The sequence below is a fragment of the Sturnira hondurensis genome, unplaced genomic scaffold, assembly GCF_014824575.4.
Source record: "Sturnira hondurensis isolate 20B ecotype Veracruz unplaced genomic scaffold, ASM1482457v3 Scaffold0006805, whole genome shotgun sequence".
Lineage (NCBI taxonomy): Eukaryota > Metazoa > Chordata > Mammalia > Chiroptera > Phyllostomidae > Sturnira > Sturnira hondurensis.
The window spans coordinates 1,145,991-1,168,968 of NW_028079436.1; the positions used below are offsets into that span (position 1 = coordinate 1,145,991).

Sequence of the window (22,978 nt, forward strand, 5' to 3'; positions counted from 1 at the left end):
TAGTGCCCAGATGCCCACAGCCCAGACCCAGCCTGCTTGCTTGCAGGAAGCTGTGTCCACCTCTGAGCACTGCTCTTCCTTTGCAAACACTCGTGGATTGGGCCTGTGTTTTCCCTCCCTCCCCAAAGCCAGTGCATGTGTCTGTCTGTCCAGCTGCAAAGAAGTGCAAGGGCAGTTAGCGTCTGTGACAGAGAGACATGAGCAAGGAGCAACCGGGGCCCAATTATTGCCAGACATGGGAGGATCTCTGGGGGCCGGCGGCCGGAAGGAGGCTGGGCGGGCGGAAAGGCCTGCCTTCCTGCTCCTGCTCCACTGGCTCCCCTCGGGCAGGTGCCGGGATACACAAGGGAGGCAGGGCCGGCTTCCCCATTCAGGGTGGTGGACGAGGGAAGCTCGTCTGTAGAGACCACCGAGTGCCCACCCAGAGAGCAGACAATAAGGATGAGGCCCACCCTGGAGGCCACTATAAAGAAACCCTGCACATGATGCTGCGACGTCATCAAAGCTGGGCCAGGTCACCAGGAAGGATGGGGCTGAGCACCCCTGTGTGCAAGGCAGAGCACCAGGCCCTTTCCCCGTGAGGTGCGCACACAAAGGCGTTCCTCACCATGCGCCGTGGCGGCCGAGGACGCCGGCCTCACTGGAAGGCCAGACAGCTGCTTTCCAGTGGCGCCTGCAACAGTGTCCAGCTGGCAGGTCTGAGGACCCGTCTGAGGAGATGCCTCACCCCTCTGCACCTGCATTTCTGGTCTGTGCCCATCATGGGGTCATCGGGTGCAGCAAACAACTGAGACCTGTGAGTGCTGAGCACAGCACTGGACACGAGGAGCCTCCCAGTAGGTGACAGTGGTCAACATCGATGTCATTGCCTGCCTCTCTCTCCATTACCAGTTCTTCCTCCTACACCTCCCAGACTCCCTCTGCTAGGAGGTCGGCATGGCCATGACCTACCCCCACTTCACAGGTGTTTCCACGTGAGAAACACCGGGACTCCTCGAGCAGCTGGCCCGAGGGTGCTCACTGCCCAGGACATTATGGGGCTGCTGCTGCAGCCCAGGTGGGCTGCTCTGCATGCACCTGCTCTCCTCACAGCGTGGGGTCGCCCTGGGGGAGAATGGCTCCCCTCAGGAAGTTCTACCAGGTCCTTAGTCCTCTCCAGGTCTAAGGGGCCCAGCAGGTGCCCACAAACCTGAGTGTGCAACACTCAGAAGCCCAGAAGCCCTGTCATGGAGAGGCCCCCTCACGGCCCTCTACCCTGACCAGTCTGCAGCCTGCTTCCAGGGTGCGTGCTGGGAACCACAGATCCAAAGGCACTTGCAGACCCCACCCTGCTCACCCACACCTGGGTGACACGCGCAAGACCACGCAGGGCCTGCCTCCCAGGAGGCCTGCTGCCCACTGCCTCCCTCCCAGGCACACGCAGTTTCAGCCAGGCCAGCCCCATCAGCTCCAGACCCCTGGCTATGGCTAAGACCCCGAGGGGCAGGGCTAGCGACCCACAGGTGACCCAAGCTGCTCTGGGGAAGGCCCAGGTCCTGCAGGAAGAGCTGTGGGGTGCTTCCCCAGGCTCCAGGCTGTGCAGAGGCACCGTGTGCTCTTGGCCAAGTAAACGAAAGCTCCTGGTCTTGTCGCTCTAACCTGGCAGACATGCACCCCGAAGCACCTGAAGCCATTAACAAGCATGGTAACTGGGCTATGATTTCCCCTTTAAAATTTAATGTATTTAATTTAAAGTCCATTTCATAAATCTGCCAGGCAGAGCCCAGCTAAGGGGGGCCTTGCCTGGACACCGAATAACAGGTATCATGGAAAAACTCTTCGGTCCCATGAAAAGTTAATCAATTTCCAATGCAGAAACAGACAGAGGGGAATTTCTGTCTCCAAAAGACTGATTTCGGGCATTAGGGTTGATCTCCCTTTTATCGGCGGTTCTTACTCGTTGGGCTAGAGGTCATTTTTTTAACATTATCACATTAAGTTGCCTTTAATGTAGCAGACCAAGCCAAGACTGTTAAATAAAGAGAAAACGCCTCTGCCCCCCTCCCCCCCACAAAATAAAATCTTCCCTTCTTCCAAAATTTCCTTCTGGGCATTTGTTCTGTGAGATACTCGGCCTCTGGCTCCAGCCGAGCGAGCGTGCCTGGAATTTCTACCTTTAGGCACCTTTGGGCATGTGGCCGGCCATGCTGGGGACGTCTCTGTGCCCTGTGGCCCAGACCGCTTCCTGAGAGTTCACGAAGGCCCACGCAGGCCCCATGTCAGAGTCCCCTGGACAGAGACTTGGGTCCCTGGCAGGACAGGGCAGGCAAAGGCGGGGGCACAGTCCTAGGTCAGTCGAGTGGCAGCTGCCCCCTTCTGGGGGGTGTGCTGTGGCTCGGAGGTGCCCCCCTGAGAATGGAAGGGCCTGTGGCAGCGGGGGTGGGGGGAGGTGTTAATGCAGGGGCACCTGCCAGCTATGCACAGCTGGGAGCCAGGAGCCCTCAGTTGGTTCAGCTGCTCTTTGTAATATTTGCTGAGTTCATTTGATAAGCCCCTTCTCGTCTGTCCCCGACAAATGACATGAAGGCATAGATCAGGTGGCCTCAAGGATCCTTCTGACCTCAGACTGTCTGGGGTCTGTCTGCCCAGATGGGCAGAGGACACAGCTGAACACTGGTCCCGCCTCTGTCCCAACTGCATGTGACCTTAGGAATGCCCCCTCCCCATTCCGAGCCTCAGTTTTCTCATCTATAAAATGGGACAGTCAGACCAGACAAAACCAAGTTCTTCAGAGGCTCCCTGTGGCCCCATACGCTGTCCCTGGAGTCCTCGCCCTGATGCGGCCTGGGCCCCGTCCCAGCATGGCCCACAGCTCTGGGCTCATGCCACCCCTGGCCTTGTCCCCTCCCTCCCCTGCAGCACACGCTGGAGGAGCAGGACCTGGAGAAGGACTTCCTGGGATGCTCGCCAAGCGACCTCCTTCGATTTGATGACTACAACAGGGATGGCTGGCTGACCCTCCGAGAGCTGCTCACCGCCTTCCGTAAGTCAGGCCAGCTGGGCCAAGCAGGCACACGGGTGGTGTCTGCAGGCACGCCTGCACCCAAATGTGTCACAGCCTGGAGTCTGCCTCGGCTGTCTTCGAGGCTGGTTTCTATCACAGACAAAGGCAGTTCGGTTTGTTTCACCATGAGCCTGCCCTTGAAAAGGGCAAAGGAGAGCGGTTGGAGAGGGAGCGTTCGGTCTGCTCCTTTTGGATGAAGGCCTTTCTGGTCGTCACCTGAGGAGCACAGGACTGTGATTTCAGTGTGTTTGGGGTGCACTACTGGGCACCCGGGGGTGTCTGTGCATGGAAGGAGCAGAGGTGGGGGCCGGCCCCAGGCTGTGGGCCAGCCCCCAGGAGGCAGGTTCTGCCGGAGAGAGCTAGAGGCTGGGCCCCTCGGAGCACGTGCTTCAGCAGGGAGCTCACAGAACTCAGCAGTGAAGAGGGCAGGGCGCTTCTGGGGTTGCTCCGGGCCCTGGAGAGACAAAGCCTCTTTGTATCGGACAGTATTCAGGCTCTGCTTAAAGCAGATAGTATGTGCAACCTGTGTGATGCGTCCTTGAACTTGACCTTCAGGTTCTGGAATCTGAGAAGTAGGTGTGAGACCCCCAGGGTGTGCTGAGCCTCCCAGCCACAGATCCTCCACATGGAGCCCCACCGTTGGGAAAGGCGCTGGTGCTCCCTGTTGGCGTCTCCTTGCGCGGCTGTCATTCCAAACACTCTCAAGGCCTGAGAAGGAGTCCTTGGCATGAAAGGCTCTTGCGGCAGATGGAGGAAGTACTTGTACGACATAAGAGGAGAGAGATGAGTGTGATTCTTCCCTGTGGGAAAGGTCCATGAGTTGACACAGGGGTGCCTTCCCAGTTCACACCAGTTCCCAGCATTCTTATCGCAGAGAACGGAAGCCCAACCGCCAAGTACAGGGCTGTGCGTGCTCTGCGTGACTAGGTATGGGCGATGGTTCCCCACCAGTCTCCTCCCTGCCCACTGTTAACACTCATGTCTGCCCATAGTAGTTCAGAATAAGGTGTGAATGACTGATAGACTTGGCCTGCTGTAGGAGGAATTTGCTCTGTGGATCAACGAGCTTATTCCCTGAAGTAAATCTCTTAATTTTAGAACGTATGGAAGTAGCAGCGGCAACCTAGACCTAGTTCTTGAGAGCCCATTGTTAGAGTTTCAGGAATTTTCAAGGCAAACAAACAGTTGGTAGCTTTTCATTGTCATCATCCATAGTGGGAGTATTTCTGCCACAGAAATTTACACCGCACACACGGTACAGAAAGGAGGTCGCGGAGGGGTCGTTTTCCTCTGGAGAGCCAGTGGTGACCGGCACGTCGCTCCTGTCCCCTGTCCACCTCCTGCAATACCCTCTCTGTCCACCTTCCCCAAACCAGGGCCTCCCGACGACTCGAATCCCTGTTGAATCTGGACAAGAAATGAGTGGGGCAGTCAGGGCTGGTGATGGGGAGATGAGCCCGCCACCACAGGTAGGTCGCCTCAAGTGTTCTGGGGACACTTCTGGGACATCCTCAGCAGGCCCCTCGGCAGAAGGAGCTATGAAGGGAAAGGTTGGTGCATTTTAAGAGCCGAGGGACCGAGGCTGCACTTGAAGACTTGGGAGCTCACCAGGCATCGGCGCTCAGATGGCCCGCAGTGGGCGCAGGAAGCCAAAGATGGCGCTGTCCAGGCACCGTCCTCGTACCAGGACCACGGCAGCCACGGCTCTGTGAGCTCTGCTCCTGGGAGTTGGTCTGGGTCCCCACAGGGAGCTGAGGGTGTTACTGTCAAGGGGGTGGAAGCAGCCCCGCTGCCCCCTAGGAGGGAGGCCCTCCTGAGCCACCCAGGGAGAGGGCGGCAGTCACCGCCTCCCCTCTGGCCACGCACACATCCCATGCAGAGCCCTGCAGTGGTTGTTTCCTTCACTCCTGGGTTATTATTTGAAAAGCACGATAATCATCATTTTTAAAGCAAATTAGATTCTGTTGTCGCCTTGGACTTGTTTTGAACCAGGCAGCCAAACCATCCATCACAGCCCAACCCAAACAATAGATATGCAATAAAATGTAAACTCGCAGGCAAAGCCACAGAGTGCGGCAACCCACTCTGAAGGCCTGACGTGCGGCGACCTGCGCACACGGGGTCGATGGTTTTCCAGAGTCTCGGGAACTCTCAACCGAGCTCCCAGGGCTGTGGGAGTGGATTTATAGCTCGGTGAATGTTAAATAGGCCATTGAAGGCAGACACGGAGGTACAACTTACTACCCGGAGATCAATGGACGTCAAAGAAATCTGCCTACAACTCAGAAAACAGTAGCTCAGACATGTCAGCAGCAACATTCTGGGTTTCATTTTTAAAACTGGGACTGGTGGGCTGGCAAGGGTGGAGACTTTAAATTCTAATTTTCTAGTCTGCGTTTTGCCAGGGTCTTTGGGTACTGGCAGGCTGAGCCCTGGCCCCAACGCAGTCACTGCATTCAAGGATGAGACTGGGGCGTTTTTCCTGGAGAAGCGGGTCGTGTTGCAAGTTCAGGGGCTGGGCTCTGCTCAGTCACGTCTTCTCCTGCAGCGGGCACAGCCGTCCGTGGGAAGGTGGGTTCACCATGGTCCGCAGCTGGCTCAGGGCGATGTCAGGGATCCCAGGACTGGCGGTTTCCCAGGCTCAGCTCAGCTGGCCCACAGCCAGGCTGTCCCGTCCTCCGCAGAACAGGCGACCCCTCCCCAGGGAGAAGGGCAGGGGACAGGTCCCATAACCATGGAAGTCAGCTCAGTCTTTTTCTGTCAGATGGAGCGAAGGCTCCCAGTCACCCGTCTTTGTACAGTGACATGAGTGAAATACGAAAGTGGCCTCCCTCTCGCCATGCATTTATCACCGAAACACTCTGCTCTAGTTGCTTTTGGCTCTCCAAGTCAGCGGTGGACCTGGGAGCCCGAGGAGCAGTGCGCTCCCATCATGCGCCCCCCACGCTCCCTCCCAGCCCCACCCAATGGGCAGCAGAACCTGCCGCTGGTCCCCAGGGTCACTGGCGAGCAGCAGGCACACCAGCCCTGTCTGTGCAGCACCATAAATTAATCTGAAAGTTGCTCAATTGAAAAGCCTTTTAATAATGCATGTTTTTGCACTTTTCTGAACGCTTGGGCTGGGATCTTGGGAAAATCGTGTTGCTTAAATGAGTGTTTTTTTTCCTCGCTTCAAATTCATTACAAAATTCGTCTGAAATTTGGCAAGATACTTGTCCTTTTAATGAACCCTGTGAGAGCAGTGTGTTGGAGGCAGAGGAAGGGTTTGAGCAGCTGGCAGTGCGGGAAGGAGGCCTCATTCGTGAGCGTTCTGGGATCCAGACGCTTAGTGTCCGCGGGAGCACCATGTCAGGGGCACCGCAGGCAATCGGCCCTGGGGGTCGGACACCCTCCCTCAGCTGCAGGCAGGCAGGGAAGAACACAGGGATTTCATCTGGCAGTGCAGTATCTCGGTATCCAGGGCAACTCTGTGAAACAGACGAAATGGTCACCTGGTGGACTGAGCTGTTTTTCTGCATTATTGCTGAAAATGAAAGGATGGTGCCGCGTCGTTTTGCTCTGGAAAGAATCATGCCCGGCACAAGCCAGACACATGACCTCAGTGCGTCCTCACAGCCAGCCATGTGAGCAGGACAGCAAACTGCAACAAAGGCAGGAACCACCCCCCCCACTCCCCGCCCCCACCCACCCGGCTCCTTGGCGGAAGAGAAGGTGGAGGGAGAGTGAGTCCAGACAGGCAGCATGGATGGTGAGGGTGCCACTTTATCCTCCACTCGGTTCCTGAGTCTGGGACGGTGAGTGGCAGGACATCAGAGAGCTGGGATTCGTCAAAGATCAGCTCTTGAGTTTGGAGAACAAGGAACACAGGCAGGAGGGTGTCCGTTTGAGCTGAGGCCAGGACATGGTCGCGATGATGCCCCTCATCCCACAGGGACAAACCACGGCGGCCTGCACAGGACCGTAAACCAAGTAGCAGGTTCTCTGCCTGAGTCACCTCGTTTTCTCAGGGGCTAAACTGGAGTGGCCAGAGGTGGATCGAAAATCGGAAGTCAGAGGTGCTGAGTTTCACCACTCCCTTCCAAGGACAGAGATGGGGGTACTTTCCTCTCACCTCAGGCACAGAAAGAGGGGCTTCGAGGACCCCCCCATGAGCATGACGAGTGGGGAGTTAGGGGACTGACCCAAAGTGGGACTGAACCCAGTGCCTGATCCTGGAAGCGTCTCATAAACTTGAACATACTCGGCCACTCATCCGAATGAGAGGGAGACTCACTGTCCCCACAGTGGGTTTCCTGAATGGTGAGTCCCAGCTCAGTGGTCTCCTCCTCCAGGAAGTCTTCCTCAATCTCGCCTCCCACTGTGTGTCCACAACCCTCAGCTCCTCTCTGCTCAGTAGCTGGGGTGTGGCCTGATGGCTAAGAATGTGTATGAAGTCAGACCTGTTCAAACCGCTATTCTGCTGCTCACTGGCTGTATGGCCTGGGTCGGTTCTCTACCGGAGGGTAAGCTGGGTTCCAAGTTCCTCTTCTGCACAGGGGGCAGGATCCCCACTGTCCCCAGGCAAGGGCCCACTGCCCGACACGCACAGAAGCCATATGGTGCCACCGGCTTTTGAGAAAAGCAAAGGCTTTATTGTGAAGTCTTCTGGCGAGGAGATGGGAGGCGAGGCTTAGCCCTGTCTCCCCAGTCGAGTGCTCGGGCGGGACATTAGGGGGTGCAGCACCGGATCTTCCTGGACAAGGGACGGGTCTGAAAGGGTTCTGGCATTCAGGTCCCCATCGTGTCCCTGTCCTTTGGTTCAGTGGGGGGAGGGACTTGGGCTCCAAATGCCCCTCCACCCATGCTCCATGACTTGCAGTTTGTTTGGTTGTCTGATGGGACAGGGTGGTTGCAGCTGGTCAGCAGTCATGCTGCCCGTAGGGTCACTCGGGACTGAGTGAGAACAGTGAGGAAGACGACACCTTGCATGTGGTTGTGCTGAGTAACAATTGACCAGGCAGGCGACCAGGGGGGCGGTGACAGCGATGACAAAATTGCTCTGCGTGTTCCCACATCCCTCCCTCCACCCGGGCCGCCTCACTGTCAACCTCTCGCCCACATTGGTCCCCAGGCTCTGCCAGGCTGGAGCGGTTTGCTTGCCGTGTGCTCTTCCCTCCAGCCTGGGCTCTGGCACCCAGGAAGCCCTTTTTAAATGTTTACGAAATAGGGGCTGAACTACAGGGAGAAATGCGCTTAGCAAACAGGGGGTCTGCACACAGTGTGACAGCCACATGGGTCCCAGGGGGCCTTTGCATGTCCCCCGGGGGCCAGGGAAGAGGGAGCCCAGGAAGCACCTCATTGGGGTCCCACAGCCGGGATCCTGCCCAGGAAGGGGGGCGGGCACCAGTGAGGCAGAACCAGGCCAACTGGGCCCCTCTGGCTGCCCCGCAGCCCACCAGCCCTGACCTTCGAGATGAGCGACAGGATGACCGGCGCAATGAGGTACCCTCGTGGGCCTAATGTCCCTTAATGGAGACAGAAGCTGCTTGTCCCACCAAGCTCCCATTCTGCTCCCAGGACCACTCGTTGGCCACTTAGCCCTCCTCAGGATAAGTGTCCTACTGGGCTGTTAGGCCACCTGCCCACAGCTTAATCATCCCCCCTCCGCCGGCTGTGTGTGGAGATAAGGCTCCCTCGAAGCCCGCTCCTCTGCCCTGCATCGTCTGGGGCTGTGGCCTGTCCCCAGCAGAGGCAGTGGGCCCCGGCTGCCAGGAGTCTGTACACTTCGGGAAACCATTCATTAGCGTAGAATGTCAGTTTCTGTGTCTTCTGACTCAGCTCCTGAGAACCCAAAACAGACCGGTGCGGCCCCAGCTCGGCCCCATGGCGGCCTCCCTCCCACCTGAGGCCACATCACAAAATCAGCTTGATACCCACAGAGAAAGACAGAGCACGGGCCCTCGGAGCCTCTGCCACAGCTGCCCCGCTGAAAACGGGAGACCTGCCAGCTCAGAGTGCACCGAGGCGGGCCTGGGGGGCTGCAGGGCAGGCCTCTTGAGCAGGCCCGCTGAGCACAGAGACCCAGGCTCCCGGACTCAGGGCCCTGCCAGAAAGACTCGAGGAAGCGACATGCCCTGGGCCCCGCAGGAAGACCAGGCAGGCCCGCCCTGCGGCGGGTGTGGGCCTGGCTCTCTGAAGGGAGGAAGAGCATCGGACAGGGGTGCATCCCGGTCTCTCACTCAGCCGCAGTGGGAATGTGGCGTCCATTTAAGGGCCAGGCCAGCTGACCAGAACATTTTACAGGAGCCTGGCTCAGGCTTTGAGACTGCGTGCTTGAGGGAAGTTTAGCTGCCGAGACTGGGGACTGAGGAGGAGAGCGTCACGTCAAAGCCCCTCCCCCTGCCTGCAGCAGGGAAGGCAGCACAGAACAGAGTCTGCATCTGTCAGGGAGGCAGTTGGGAAAGAGAAAGACACCAAATCAACCAAGGGGCAGCTGGGGCAGAGAAGGACGGTGCAGGTGGGCAGGGAGGACCTACCTTCCCCGAGAGTCAGAAAGGGGCATTAGAGACAAGGCCTGCGCAGCCGGTTGCAGATAACCAGGCTAAGGGCGAGGGCAAAGGTGGCTCAGACAGGTGGGGGAGGGGGGTGGTCCGGAAGGGGCCAAGGGCTTGGGTGAATGAGGAGGCTGTCACAGGTGGGAATGAATGGCTGATGGGGGTGCCCCAGAGGGCAGAACTAGACCCAGAGGCCAGGGCTGGGAGGAGGCAGCCTTAGCCCCGGGACTTGCCAAGGCGTGGTGAAGCCCCATTGCTGCAGGTGCACCAGCCGGGCAAGTCACTGGAGAGGACACTGGGTGTCAGCTGGAGAGCTGGACTTGGCCTCGGATGCCCCTTTCCGTGACAGTTGTCAGGACAGACAAGTGCGCAGAGCTGCTGTCCAAGGACTCAGGGAATGGACGCCCTGAGCTCGGTCTGGCCAGCCCTCCAGCCGAGGGTGTGCTCACTGGCCCCCACCCCCACCCCCAGCTGACGGCCTTGATGGGCTGGAAAGCCAGGGGCAGCCCCTGGTGCTGGGCAGAAGGCTGTTCAATGCGTGCCTCTCCCACATGGGGAGCAGGCTGGCAGAATGCCCCCCACATGCCACGCACGGACGGGGCTCTGGGGTGGGACACTGGCCCCCTCCTCACACTGTGGGTCGAGGGATCAGCTCCGAGCCAGAGCTGCTGCTGCTTGCCAGCCGCTTGGCCTTCCACCGCTTCCTCCTTCCTCTGGGAAGTGGCAAACCCAGGCGCCCTTCCCGTCTCCCTGGCTCTGCTCCTGACAGCTGTGTTGTCGGCCCAGCCTTTCCCCACCATTGTCTGGGGCCGGGCCTTCGAGCACTTTCCATTTTTAAAGATCCCAGCTGGAGGCTGTCAATGGTCTTGGTGCAGAGCGATTGAATGGCAGAAAATGAACTAATTACAGGTTGTTATTGAAAATCTATTATATACAAATTGCAAAGAAAACTCATTAAAATATGATGCTTTGCTGATTATTTTTTTTAATCCTCCTCTTGGAGAGGTGGGGGTGAGGTGGCTGGGTACTGTTAGGGCGAGCACTCCACTCAGGGACGTACACCAGGCTCTGGGCCTCAGGCCCCACCCCCCCACCACGGTGCCCAGCATTTCCTTATGCTCCACGGAGAAACGAAATTTTGCGTGGAACAGAGAGATTTCTGATTGTTAGTAAATATTCAGAAATGGCTGCAGAGAAAACAAAGAATTTCACTGCAAAGACATAAAATGAGAACAATTTAAATGTCAGCTTTTTACAAGGACAGCGCTGGATTGTCCTCGTAAATCTCAGTTTTTGCAAAGCCTTTGTGAGGACTTCAAAGGACTTCGGCAAGCAATTAAGCACTGAAGGTCACATCACAGACTCCAGGCTTGCTCCCCCGGAGCAGAGCCCTGAGAGGGCTGGGGGTGCAAAGAGCCAAGCCGTCCGGGCCCAGCTCTCCAGGGGCCCCTCCGAGGCCCAGGCAGCCTCCCCAGCCCCCTGGCAAGAGCCCAGAAAGCAAGCCGAGGGCCACGCAAGGGCACAGCCCAGCTCTGCCGCTTCTGGGTCCTGCCAGTAGCCCCCACATCTGGTGCAGTGCGGCCCAGGTGGGTAGCATGGGCTCTGCGGCACCTGGAGACCCCCGTGTTCTGAGGTGTGGAGAAAGCCCACCTGACACGTGCTTCTGAGAGGTGGGCCCTCCCTAAGACTCTTCGCACCCAGGCAGGGTCCTTGGAGCACAGACCCCTTGTCCTCTGCCTTGTGGTCTTTCCTTCCCCTCCTGCCACCTTCTCTGGCCTCTGTGACCGTGTTCCCCAAGACCCCACAACCACAACAGAGATCCAGCTTGAGGGTTGCAGGAGGAACAAGGTGCTGGGAGTGGGGAGTGGGGTGAGAGGGCTCCACTCAGGTAAGACAGCAACTTCCTGGGTGGACAGCCCAGGGGGGGCACACTGGGGCTGGGGCACTCAGAAATCCCAACCCCCTGGATGGCCCTGGGCAGGAGGTAACTGGAGAGCCAGGCTCCGGCGATAGTCGGGACCTGAGTAGGCAGAGAGGGGTGCCTTCTCCTGGGGGCAGGACAGGGAGGGCACACCCAGGCTGCTGCTGACTGGCGTAGGTCTGTGAGGGGCAAATTGGAGGCCCCAGACCTCAGGCTGGCGGCCCCTCTGAGGTTCCCTCCGCAGCATTGCCTTCTGGGGGGCTGGTCCTTACTCCTGTGCACTGTTACTCAGCAAACCTCCAGCCCCAAAGGCTAGGGGTGCCTTCCCAGACCCCCACCCTACCCCTTCCGTGGATTCTCCCTCTGGGCAGACAGGGGGCTGAGGACAGGAAAGATGGCGGGTGGTTGAAACAGAGGCAGAGCCCATGGGACCAAAAGTGCCTGAACAAAGGCCATAGCAGAAGGGACAGGGAGGTGGCAGACCAGGTGGCACCAAAGGGCGAAGGAGAGACAGGGCTGCCTCGGCTGCTTTGTTCCAGCTAGAAGACAGACAGCGGTTGGAGCAGGGGGGGCAGAGCTTCCCATGAGGTTTATTGTAACCTCATAGGTAGGAGGCACTTGGCAAACATTTACTGAAAGGATTGAAGACCATGATGGATGACTTTGTTTTTAATTGCATGAGGAGAAAAGGTTCAGAGTGGTTGAAGCATTTCCTGGAGAAGATAAAGAACAGAGTCAGGGGCTCTCTCTGGTGGGGGGGGTCATCCTATTGCCCCCCACGTGGCACCAGCCTGAGTGAGTGGCCCGCCATGGCTCCACAGGGCTGTGGGTTAACTCGGTCACTGGGTGGCAGAGAGCTTCCTTCAGCCTGGACCTCGCCCGTGCTCCTCTGCCGTCCAGGTAGAACTGACTTTTCCCCAAGCCCGGCTTTCCCCTGGGAAGTGCAAAGCCACTCTCAGATCCCTTTAGAACCATGGCATCTGACCAGCCCTTAACAAATACCTCCCAGACATCCGAGGCTGGATGCGGTGAGGAGGCACCCCCACCAGCCACCCTCCTGTCCCGCCCTCCCACCAAGAGGTGGGTGGGGTTTGAATGCCCTTCGCAGGCCAGTGGGATTGTGGGAGGTGCTCCCCACCATGCAGGGGTACAGGTCCGCACATGGGGAGGAAGCAACAAGGTGCTAACGGCCATACCCTCACCGAGGTTCCCACGTCACTTGCACAGGATTTGGTAGGTTTCTGGGGACCCCAGACCTTTGCCCCGACTTGTGAAGGATGCTGTCGTCCTTGGGCCTGAGGGACCCAGCTGGTACTGGGACAAACACACGCGACTAGTTTCTGGAACCATGGCGTGAAGTCGGTCCATTTTGCTCTCTGCACACGCAGGCTGCCCAGAGAACCCGGGCTAGTCGGGCTGCGTGTTTGCAGGAGCAGGCGGCTCTGGGGGAGCTGAGAACCGCTGACTCCTTCGGCCCCGGAACAAGGGAGCCCACTGTCCATTTTCAGTACATGGGGCCACTTGGCACTGGTTTCCCCTTTTGGGCTTCAGCCAGAACTGCACCCCTGCAGCCCTGTCCGGGCCGTGCCCTACTGCACAGCACCTGGGATCTGCCCATGCAGGTGGGAGGTGCGAGCCCAGGACAGCTGGGCTTGTCCCCAGAGAGGTGCTCCAGGCACAACCGTGTGTCCCCTTGTCAGACTGCACAGTACACCCCGGTGGGAGTGGAAGTGGGGCCCGAAGGACTCTGCACCCCAGAGTGGCACGAGGGGCGCCATGGGCGGGGCGGGCAGCGCTGCTGAGTGCTGTCTCCAGGCTCACCTGTGTTCCCTGTGAGCCCTGCCAGCTGGCCAGGTGCCAACAGGGTTTGGACAGAGAATGGTGGTCACACCTGAAGGGAGCCTGCAGGGCACAGGCCTCAGGGACTGCCATTCCCGCTGAGCAAATAAACCGGCTGGGGCGCAGTTTCCCCTTTCCTGCTCCGGGTGGTGAGTCATACTTAGAAAAATGGAGAGGCTGTTCGGATTTCTTCTTTTTTTGTCACCACAAACTGCTGTGGTGACCATGGCAGGCCTGACCCTGTCCCCTGTCTTCAAGGTGCTTACTGAGGCAGATCTCAGGGCCCACCACAGGGAAGCCCTCCCGTGAGTGCACAGTGGGGAGGCACCGGGCCTAGCCGAGCAGTGCGGGGCCCACGAGGTGGCACAGACTTGCTCCTGAGGCCACCTCCTTCATCTCGGGCGACAGTGCCAGCACTGGTAGTGGGGGGTTACCGAGTGCCCACGCTGTGCCGTGGCACCCTTCTCAGTGAACTCGCAGCGTCCGTGAGGGGACCCGCCTTGACCCCCTTTGCACAAAGACAGGCCGGGAGACACTGGGCCCTGGAGTAACCTGCCTCATCTCAGAGCCAGGAGCTGCAGGTCAGGATCGGGCCCAGAGTCTGGCTCCAGAGCCCGAGCTGGGCTGTTACCACCACCAAGAACTCTAGGCGTTTGACCCCCACCTGTTTCTGCAGGACGCTTGGTCGCCTCCAACTGGGCAGGTGTCAGCCCTCAGGTCCTGGGGCGGGGAGGGGAGCGTGCGAGGAGAAGGGCACAGCTGGCCCCACCCTGCCCACTCCTGACATCCTGGCCCCAAAGGCCAAACCACCCTTGCTCCTAGAGTCGGCCCCACCCAGCAGAGTAGAGAAGTACAGCCCTGGGGCTTCAGGGGGCCCTTGTCCCCGGTGCATCCCCAGGACCCACTTGGCTGAGGCTCCACACGTCCAGCCCTGGGCTTCGGTGGGACAGGAGCAGAGCCCATCGGCACGTGGTCTTTCCGGGTAAGAGGCGGGCAGCTGGTGGCTCTGCTCCATTTGTCATTATTGATCACATTTTTTGATTGTAAACAAGTTTAACATAGGTTACCTAGTGACAACACCCCTATGAAAAGGTCATACCATTTATCTCCGCTTTAAAGTTGAGGAAACTGCGGCACAGAAAGATTAAGGAACTTGCTCAAGCGCACCCTGCTGGGACCCGAATTCAAACCGAGGAGGCTGTGGCGGCAGCACCCCCAGCAGCACGTCTGAGCAGAGGCCAATCCTCGGCTGGAGGACGGAGAGGACCGCCTCCTCCGCCCTGGCACTCGGGGGCTTCCCGCACTCAGCGCCATGCCTGATTGAACCGCGTGAACTTTCTCCACTCAGGGCACCGATTCCTCCCCTGTCTGGCAGGGATGTTGTAAAACTGAGTTAATGCACGTTCGCAACATGCTTTGAGATCCCACACGTGCAATAGAACGAGTGTGCAAAACAGTTCTTTAACGATGCTATGTGGCATGAAAAATTCTCCTCTTGGCTCCTGCGGAGAGCCTTTCTCCAAACTGCTTTCCATCCAAGGGCGCAGTGGCCGACTCTGGAGGGCCTCCTGATGCCGTGGAGACGGGCTGCTGTGCCCTGCCCAAGAGGCCCAGGGGGCCCCTGAGCAAACCCATGCCTGAGCCTCCACCCCCTGGCCCCCGGGGTGGGCCTGCAGGTGGAAGTGCTTAGCCCTGGAGGCAGGACAGGGTCCTTCCCACAACAGACGCTTCCCACAGGCCCGGCTCTAGGTGGGGGGACTCTGCAGGCTTCCATGAGAAATCCTTGCTATCATGGAACTCCCCTCCTGAGGGGGCCACAGATAAATAACAACAGAAACATGGACGAGGCCAAGAGAAGTGCTTCTGAGGACACCGGGGAGAAAGGGGGAGGCAGGACAGGAACAGGCAGTGGGCAAGTGGGCAGCAGAATTTAAGGCCAGTAGTCCCGGGGAGGCCTCACCAGGGAGGGGCCATCTGAGCCAGGGGTTGGGGTGGGTCAGGGCACTAACCTTGAGGCCACCTGGGGGAGACACATCCCGGGCCCTCAGGTAAGGTCTGGTGGCTGGAGGTGCATGGGAAGGAGGGGTAATCGGGGTCTAAGAGGGCCCCGAAGCCATGTGAGGACTTGGTTTCACACTGGGTAAAAGGGAAAATTTTTTGGAGAGTGTCGAGTTGAGGAGTAACAGGATCTGACTTCATGCTTTCAAGGAACTGCTCGGGCTACAGTTTTAAGGAAAGATGGCTGCCGTTGCGGGCCGGGGCGGGAGTGAGCTGCTGGTTGGGCGGTTGCTGCGAGGATCCCACTGAGGGACGACAGTGGCCAAAGGAGGGTGGGGGCCGACTGTGGGGAGGAGTCAGATCATGGGTGTGTTCTGAATGGTGATGCCAAAAAGGTTTGCTGATGGGTCGGGCGTGGTTGTGAAGAGAGACCTGCGCCCAGAATGACTCTGAGGTTTCAGCACGAGGACGGGAAGGACAGGGCTGCCATGGACAGCGATGGAGAAGACTGTGGGCAGAGTGAGCTTCGTGGGGAAGCTCAGGAGTTAATTTGGGGGCATACTGAGTGTGATGTGCCTATCAGACACCCGAGTGGCAGCGTCAAATAGGCACTTGGACATCCAGGATGGAGTTCAGGGGAGAAGGCAGGCTGGAGATGGAGAGCTGGAAGCCCCTAGCCTGAAGCCGTGGGGCTGGACGAGGTCACCGAATGGAGAAGTAATGCTGAAAAAGATTCTCCAAGACTGAGCCCAAAGAGCCCCCAGTGTGAAGGGGTCGGGAGATGAGGAGGGCTAGCAAAAGAGAAGGAGGAGATTCCAGAGAGGTGGGAAGGAAGCGAGGGCAGTGTGCTGTCCAGAAGTCAAGACAAAAATGAGTCAGGAGGTGATCACCTGTGCCAAATGCCACCAAGAGGCCAGTGAAGGTGAGCCCAGAAAAGAGACCCTCAGATTGGTTGTTTGGAGGTCTTGGTGACCTCAAAGAGCCGATTCCACAGAATGACATGGGAGGTGGTGCCAAAGCCTCATTGGAATGGGTTTAAGAGTCCAAAGGTGGGCAGAGAAGAATTTGGAAACCTGGGCACAGAGCTCTCTGCTAGGGGGTCTGCTGGGAGGAAGAGCAGAGGCGGGGGGCAGTGGCTGCAGGGTAGGAGGCAGGGGTCGTAACAGTGTGTCTGTGTTGATGGGAATCATGATGTAGAAAGGGGGAGACTGAGGCTGTGAGAGGAGGAGGCAGTGTGCCTGGAGTGAGTTCTTAGAGTAGGTGGGGCAGGGGGAACCTAGCGCCCAGGGGGAGGGGTTGCCATACAGAGTGTTAGTGGGACAGAAGCCTGGCATGTGAGCACAGGTGCAGGTGGAGGGGGGGAGCGTGGTGGGAACCTGGGTGGATGTGTTTTCTCAGTGCGTCAGGAAGCAAGGCCACGGCCAAGAGTGAGGATGGAGGCAGAGAGGTGGAGGGTGAAGAAAGAGGAGGTCTGGAAGAACTGTCTGGGAGGGCTGAAGGGTGGCCACATGGAGAAAAGGCAGTGTGGCCCCCGGGCTGCATTAAGGGCCCCTTCGAGGCCCACAGTCATGAATTCAAAGGCACACCAGTCGGCAGGGCCTGTGCCTTCCCCAGTCACGTTCAGCCACACAGAGTCCAGCACAGAGTCCAGGGACAGGTCATGCCAAAACCACTGAGGGCACGTGTGAGGTACGATTCCAGAAATGAAAATCCCACAGCACTGATGCTGGGTGAGAAGGAAGTGCCGTCGTGGGGGGCGTGGCGCCGTGAAATGGTCGGTCAGTAGACTGTGGGTCCCAGTGGAGTCGAAGAATTGTCAGCATTTGGATATCAGAGAGAACAAGCCAGAAGAGGTGGGAGGTGGTCAGAGAGCAGGAGGCCTGAAGCAAAGATTCTTCAGGACGTTGTTATTTGTAATGACAACACCTAGACCCCTGAGTCATGGCGGGGGGTGAGGGCCGGTGAGGTGGAGAGTTGGCAGGGAAATGCGCTGGGGTGTTTGCGTCACCCAGGACCAACACAAAAGGAGCATCCAAGAGACTGTCATCAGCCAGAAGCCATGATCATCAGAGACGGGGAGAGCAGTGATCCGGAATCAGTCGGTGACCGCGGCAAGGCGGGGTGGTCCCTGGACTGTGCACTGGCATTTCCATCTCTCTCTGGGAGCAGTTTCATGGAGGTGGAGTCCTCTTTTTATTCCCATTTCACAGGAAAGAAACTGAGGCACCAAAGGGTCCCTAAGTGGTGGCAGAGCTGACCTCCAAGGTGGGCACGGTGCCACCACACGCCCCACCCTCCACATGGGCGAGTTGGGCAAGTGGTGTCTGCTCCCTGCCCCCAAGGAGTTAGCTCTCCTCCAGGAAGTGGACGCATGTGCAGAGACGAGGGGAAAAGGCTGTGAGATGCCTGACAAAAGGCCGCCTTGGAAACTGAGGAGGGTCTGAGACCTCTGATCAAAACGATACCAAAGTCCTCAGAGGAAGATGGGTGGGGTTTCATAGGCAGAGGTGGGACTAGGGAAAGGCATCCCCCTCAGAGAGAACAGACTAAGCAAAAGGGTTGAGATGGGAGGGCCTGGCCAATTTGTCCCTTAGTCGTGGACAAGCAAGGGAGAAACAGAAGATGATGCTGGAGGGGAAGACAGACCCAGACCAGCAAGGACTGCTGTCAGGGGGAGGCAGATTGCAGCCCTGACAGCGCCAGATCTCAGGGGTTAACACAGGCTAGACTTATTCCCACTTCACGTAACAGTTCAATGCCGGGGCTCAATTTGTGGCCATGCAGTGACACAGGGACCCAGGCATCTTTGTTTCGGTGTCTCTGCTATCTCATAGGGCTGGATTCCTTTACTGGATGAGTGGCCAGCATATAGACAGAGAGGGTAAAAGATCTTACAGATTTGGGGGGAATCCAGCAGGGACTTTTGCGCATCCCTCCCAATACATCCCATTGGCCAGAACTCAGTCACATGGCCACCCCTTACAGCAGGGGCAGCTGGGAAATGTAGTCTAGCTGTGGCCACAGTAGAGAAAGAAAGAACCAATTCCAAGAACACAAAACAGTATCTGCTTCAGGCCTCCAGGTCCAGACCAAAAGGTTTGGGCTTGTCAAGGAAGTGGGGGGGACCAGGGAAGCAGGGAGGGCCATGACCAAAGCCAGCCTGGGCTGCAGACACCCACAGGAGACAGTGCTCAGGAGGCAATGGAGACCAAACATGGAAGCAGCAGCAGGAGCAGAAAAGGGCCACCAAAAGGAATGATATTAAGAGGTTTTCGTGGTCATGGGTGAGAGGGGCGGCGGCAAGTCAGGAGAGTGCAGGAGCTGAACAGGGAAAGATCATTCTGAGTCTTCCCCGATGGGCCAGAGTGGCCTCCCGGCCTCCCTGCCCCGCTTCCCCCACCGAGGGTCACTGTCGGGCCCTTGGAAGATGAAATGTCAGCACAGCTCCTGACAGTCCTCCTCGGTCCATCTGTGGCCTGGCCTCCAAGGCGGCGGTGGGGGGCCAACAAAGGGGTCTATTTTAGTTTTCTTCTTGGGCCTCCACATGACAAAGGAAAAATATCACCCAACATTATTATCTCTCAGAAAAATACTCTCTGGAACCATAAAAAGGGAAATACAGTGAAGCCAGAGCACAGAGGCTGCCCCTTAAATCAGCAGCCTGTGAGTTACCGCGGCGATGCTCTCTAATTCCTCTGGATGAACACATTAACGATGACAATGTCCCTTTAAATCAAATGCCCTGGGAGCTGCTTTAAGGAGTCCGTGGGCTTTTTTTTTCCTAGTGAGATTTTTTTTGTCTCTTTCACCTTGTAATAAAATATAAATCATCACTTGTGGGGGCAGGCTCTATAGAGCAAGCTGTGAACATGGATTTTTCTGAAAATGAAGGTGTTTGGTTAATGGGAATCATCTCATCTCAGGGAACGTGAGATTTCAAATGATAAGTTTGCTACTTCACACTCTTTTTTTTTTCCATCTCACGGGCCAGCCCGGGCCTGGCTGGGGTACCGCTGTGTTGATTCAATAGAGCTTGCTCTAAGAGGCCGGGGACGCATGACCCCTCCTTGTGGGGGCCGCTGGTCTCCAGCTGTGCCAGGTGGGGTGGAGACCCTAGAGCCCATCTATGGGGAGCAAGGAGGGAAGTGCCTAGAGGCAGGGGAACCGGGACCAGGCCTGGCGGGCTGAGTTCTGGGACCACACAGAGAACCCCAAGGCCGGCACAACACCAGGGGGAAGGGCTGGACGCCACGAGTCAGAGGAGCCTGCATGGCGAAGCCTTAACCAGGCAGGCTTGTATTCTGGGCTCTGGTGCAAAAGGCGGGGCATGAGATGGGGAAAGAGCCAGTGAATCGGCCCAGACGAGGGACAGGGCCAGGGCTGTACGGCCAGCCAGGCTCCACCCTGTACCGCTTCTCCCCTCTCCTTGCACGTCCCTGTCCGAGGGCCTGGGTGTGGACTCAAGGCCTGGCAAGGCCGAGTCTGGGAAGTTGGCTGTACAATTGTAACCAAGGTAGGAAAGCAGACACGATATATACACCACATACACCATATCCCTGGCATCCCCTGCCCTCCTGAAATAGCCGAGCACCGTAAATGAGTGGTCTCCTCTTGACGACCCCATGGCCTTACCCCACCCCTGGCTCCTCCCTCCAAGGCCTGTCCACCTCCCTCACCATCTGCACCACACACACACTCAGATGGGGACACTGGGACCAACAAGGGCCACTTGTGGCCTGCAGTTGGTGTGTCCAATGACCCTGCCTCAGCTTTTTCATCACATTTGAACTCTGGGCCCACGGCCAAGGCCCCTCTCCACAAGAAGCTTGCTCACCACTTTAATTCCTCGCCGGGTGAGCCCTCTCCTCTGCCAGCCTCTTGCACTTACCTTCTGTACAGGGCTGGGTAGCAAATGCTTTAGGCAGGCAAGCCATCAGCCTCTGGCACAACTCACCCTGATACTGCGGCACAGCAGCAGCCGCAGACCGATGAGGGGGGGCTGTGTCCCAGTGGAACTTCACAAAACAGCGGGCCTGCCCGACACCGGAATGTGCTTCTCTCCTCTGGGTGACCCCCCTCCGGAGAGCCTTGCCCCACCTGCACCTCCAAGCACCAGGTTCCTAGCCACGGGTGTTCAGCAACCCCCCACCCCCGGCCCCACAACCCGTGTCACCTTGGTCATTATTTGTGGGCACTATACACTTAGTGCGACCACACCTCCCACCCACCCCCAGCCCTCCTCACTGGTGTACTTTCCCCTTTTCCCTTGAATGAAATGTCCTCGTCCTCGGATTGCCAAGGGCCTCCGAGGGGCTGGGAGGGCCTTTGAGAAGCTGCAGGTCTGTGGGCAGGCGGGCAGGACAGGGCGACTGAGCTCCCCGTGGAGAGACCGCAGCCTGGGGATGTGGCACCAGGGTGGCATGCCCCGCGCTGAGGGCTTGCTGGGCCTAGACTGAGACCTGCTGACAGACTGGCCAGCTACCCAGCCAGGCCCTGGGTGTGGTAACGGGGTCCCTCAGGGTGGCCTTGAACAAAAAGGAGCCCAGGTATGGATTTACCAGGTGCGAGCAAGAGACCGCACAGGCGAAGGGCAGGTATCTGGAGCCTTGGACGCCCGTCTCCTGGCCCACCCAGGCTCAGGCATGGCCGTGACTGCTGAGTGGAGGGTAGGCTGGTTCTCAGAACCCTCTAGGGACGCTCTGGTGGGGAGGGGGGTGGCTGTTTGAGGGCACAGGCCTTCCTTCCTGCAGCTCCTGCTCGGCCTCCCTCATGGCCAAGGCCCAGCTATGGTGTCCACGGCTAAATTCCAGGGGCCTCTGACATTCACGTGAGGGTCCACAGATGACTCGCTGGGGCCACCTCCACAAGGGCTGGTACCCGGCCAGGAGGGAGAATGTTGGGCTAAGAGGAAGACTCAGGCTTGAGGCCCCCTGTTTCCACAGAGGAGGCTGGTGGGCCTCCCAATGGCCTCGCGGGAGCTCTGCCTCTACTCCCTCCTCCCGGCTGGCCCGGTGCCAGCGCAGGAGGGCGTGCGGCGCTGGCTGTGCCCGCTGATTGATGGGGCTGTAAACATCCTGGTCGTCTGGAGCGCGAACAGTCTCACCTGCTTCCGCCTGGCGCGGGCAGATAAAATCCCATCTTACTCACTCACTCTCCTCCTCTGGTCCTGGGCTGTGCTCTTCGGTAATTAATTCCGGAGCCGCCTTTTCGAAGCGCCCACTCGGCCCTGAGGACAGGTGCCTCCCAGCATTTTGCTGACGCCGTTGCCGGCAGACCGACTGTAAGGGTGTGCGGAGGCCTCGTTTTTCATCCCGGCTGCCCTCCTGGCGACGGAAAGCGGCAGCACCCCCAGCACACAGGCCCCGCTCCTGGCACACTCAGGAGGGCCCTGAAATTTATCTCACCCATTTGAATACAAATGCAATTGAGACAAAATTCTTTTTGTTTCAGCAGCCGTCACTCCATTTTTGTTTCTCACCCAGTGAACTGGTGGCCAAGGAAAGAGGAAATAAATAACTCTGTGCCCGCTGTGCCCGTGAGCTACACCCCCACCCCCTTGGAGCCATCACGTGGCATTAGCAGCCGAGGGCTGGTGCTGAGGTTTGGGCCGAGCTGGGGGCAGACCGGCAGGCTCAAGGCCATGTCTGTGCCAGGACAGGCTTCGGGGCTGCCCAGGAGTCAGGCGAGCAGGGAGACAGGTACCCCAACTGCAGGTGCACCCCCAGCTTTGGGTGCACCTGCCGTACCACCCCGTGACCTCTCCTTCATTCCCAGGGTCTGAAACAGTGTCTCAGAGGGTTTTCCTTCAGCTGAAATTCCAAGGAAGGGAGTCGGGTGCAGGAGGAAGCGGTGGCCCGGGGCCTGCACTCCGGGGCTCCTGGTCGGGAACGAGGCTCATGGGCAGCAGGTAGTGTGTGGCTGAGCGGGATTAAACCACGAAGTCTGACTGTCGGGGGCCAAGAGACGTCAGGAAGGTGGGCGGGCTTCCTGGGAGAAGATGGCTTCAGCTGGGCTCTAAGAATGGTAGACATGCCCTGACCAGTGCGGCTCGGTGGGTTGAGCGTTGTGCCTCGAAGTGAAAGCTCGCCGGTTTGATTCCTGGTCAGGGTTGTGGGTTTGGTCCTGGTCACATACGAGAGGCAATTGATCAATGTTTTTCTTTCATACTGATGTTTCTCTCCCTCTCTTTCTCCCTCTCTCCCCCTTGCTCTAAAACAAATAAATAAAATCTTTAAAAAAAAAGAAGAATGGTACCTGTGGATGGACAGAGAGAGAAGGAAAGTGCTCTACCCAGAGGCAGTAGCAAGGTTTAGAGGAGAAATCAGGAGAGAGGGTTCAAGACTATCCATTTATTCAACATTAATTAAGCACCTGCTGCATGCCTGGTCCGCAGGAGGCGGGACTGGAGTTGGACAGACCAATGGTGGGACAGTCACAGCTGGGCCTCCAGGCCAGACTGCGACATGTGACCCCCCAGCTCTGTCCTGCTTTGCCCTGTGGCTTCAGACTGGGAAGCTTCCAAAGACCTGCTGTCGTCCCAGCCTCGGGGTTGCGTTCCCCCCATGGGCAGGAACCACAGTGTCGAGGTCGGCCAGAGCATACCGGCCTCCAGGGCCAAGGACAGCCACCCAGAGCTCTAGGCAG

General features: G+C 58.1%; 1 protein-coding gene across 1 annotated transcript in view; it reads left to right on the forward strand.

Moving 5' to 3' along the window:
* The window catches only part of FSTL4 (follistatin like 4), a 354,377-nt gene that overhangs the window by 243,756 nt on the left and 87,643 nt on the right, over positions 1–22,978 (forward strand). The window contains exon 6 of the mRNA XM_037050468.1: positions 2,899–3,022. Within this exon, the coding sequence (XP_036906363.1) occupies positions 2,899–3,022 (124 nt within the window). The remainder of the gene's footprint in view (positions 1–2,898; positions 3,023–22,978) is intronic.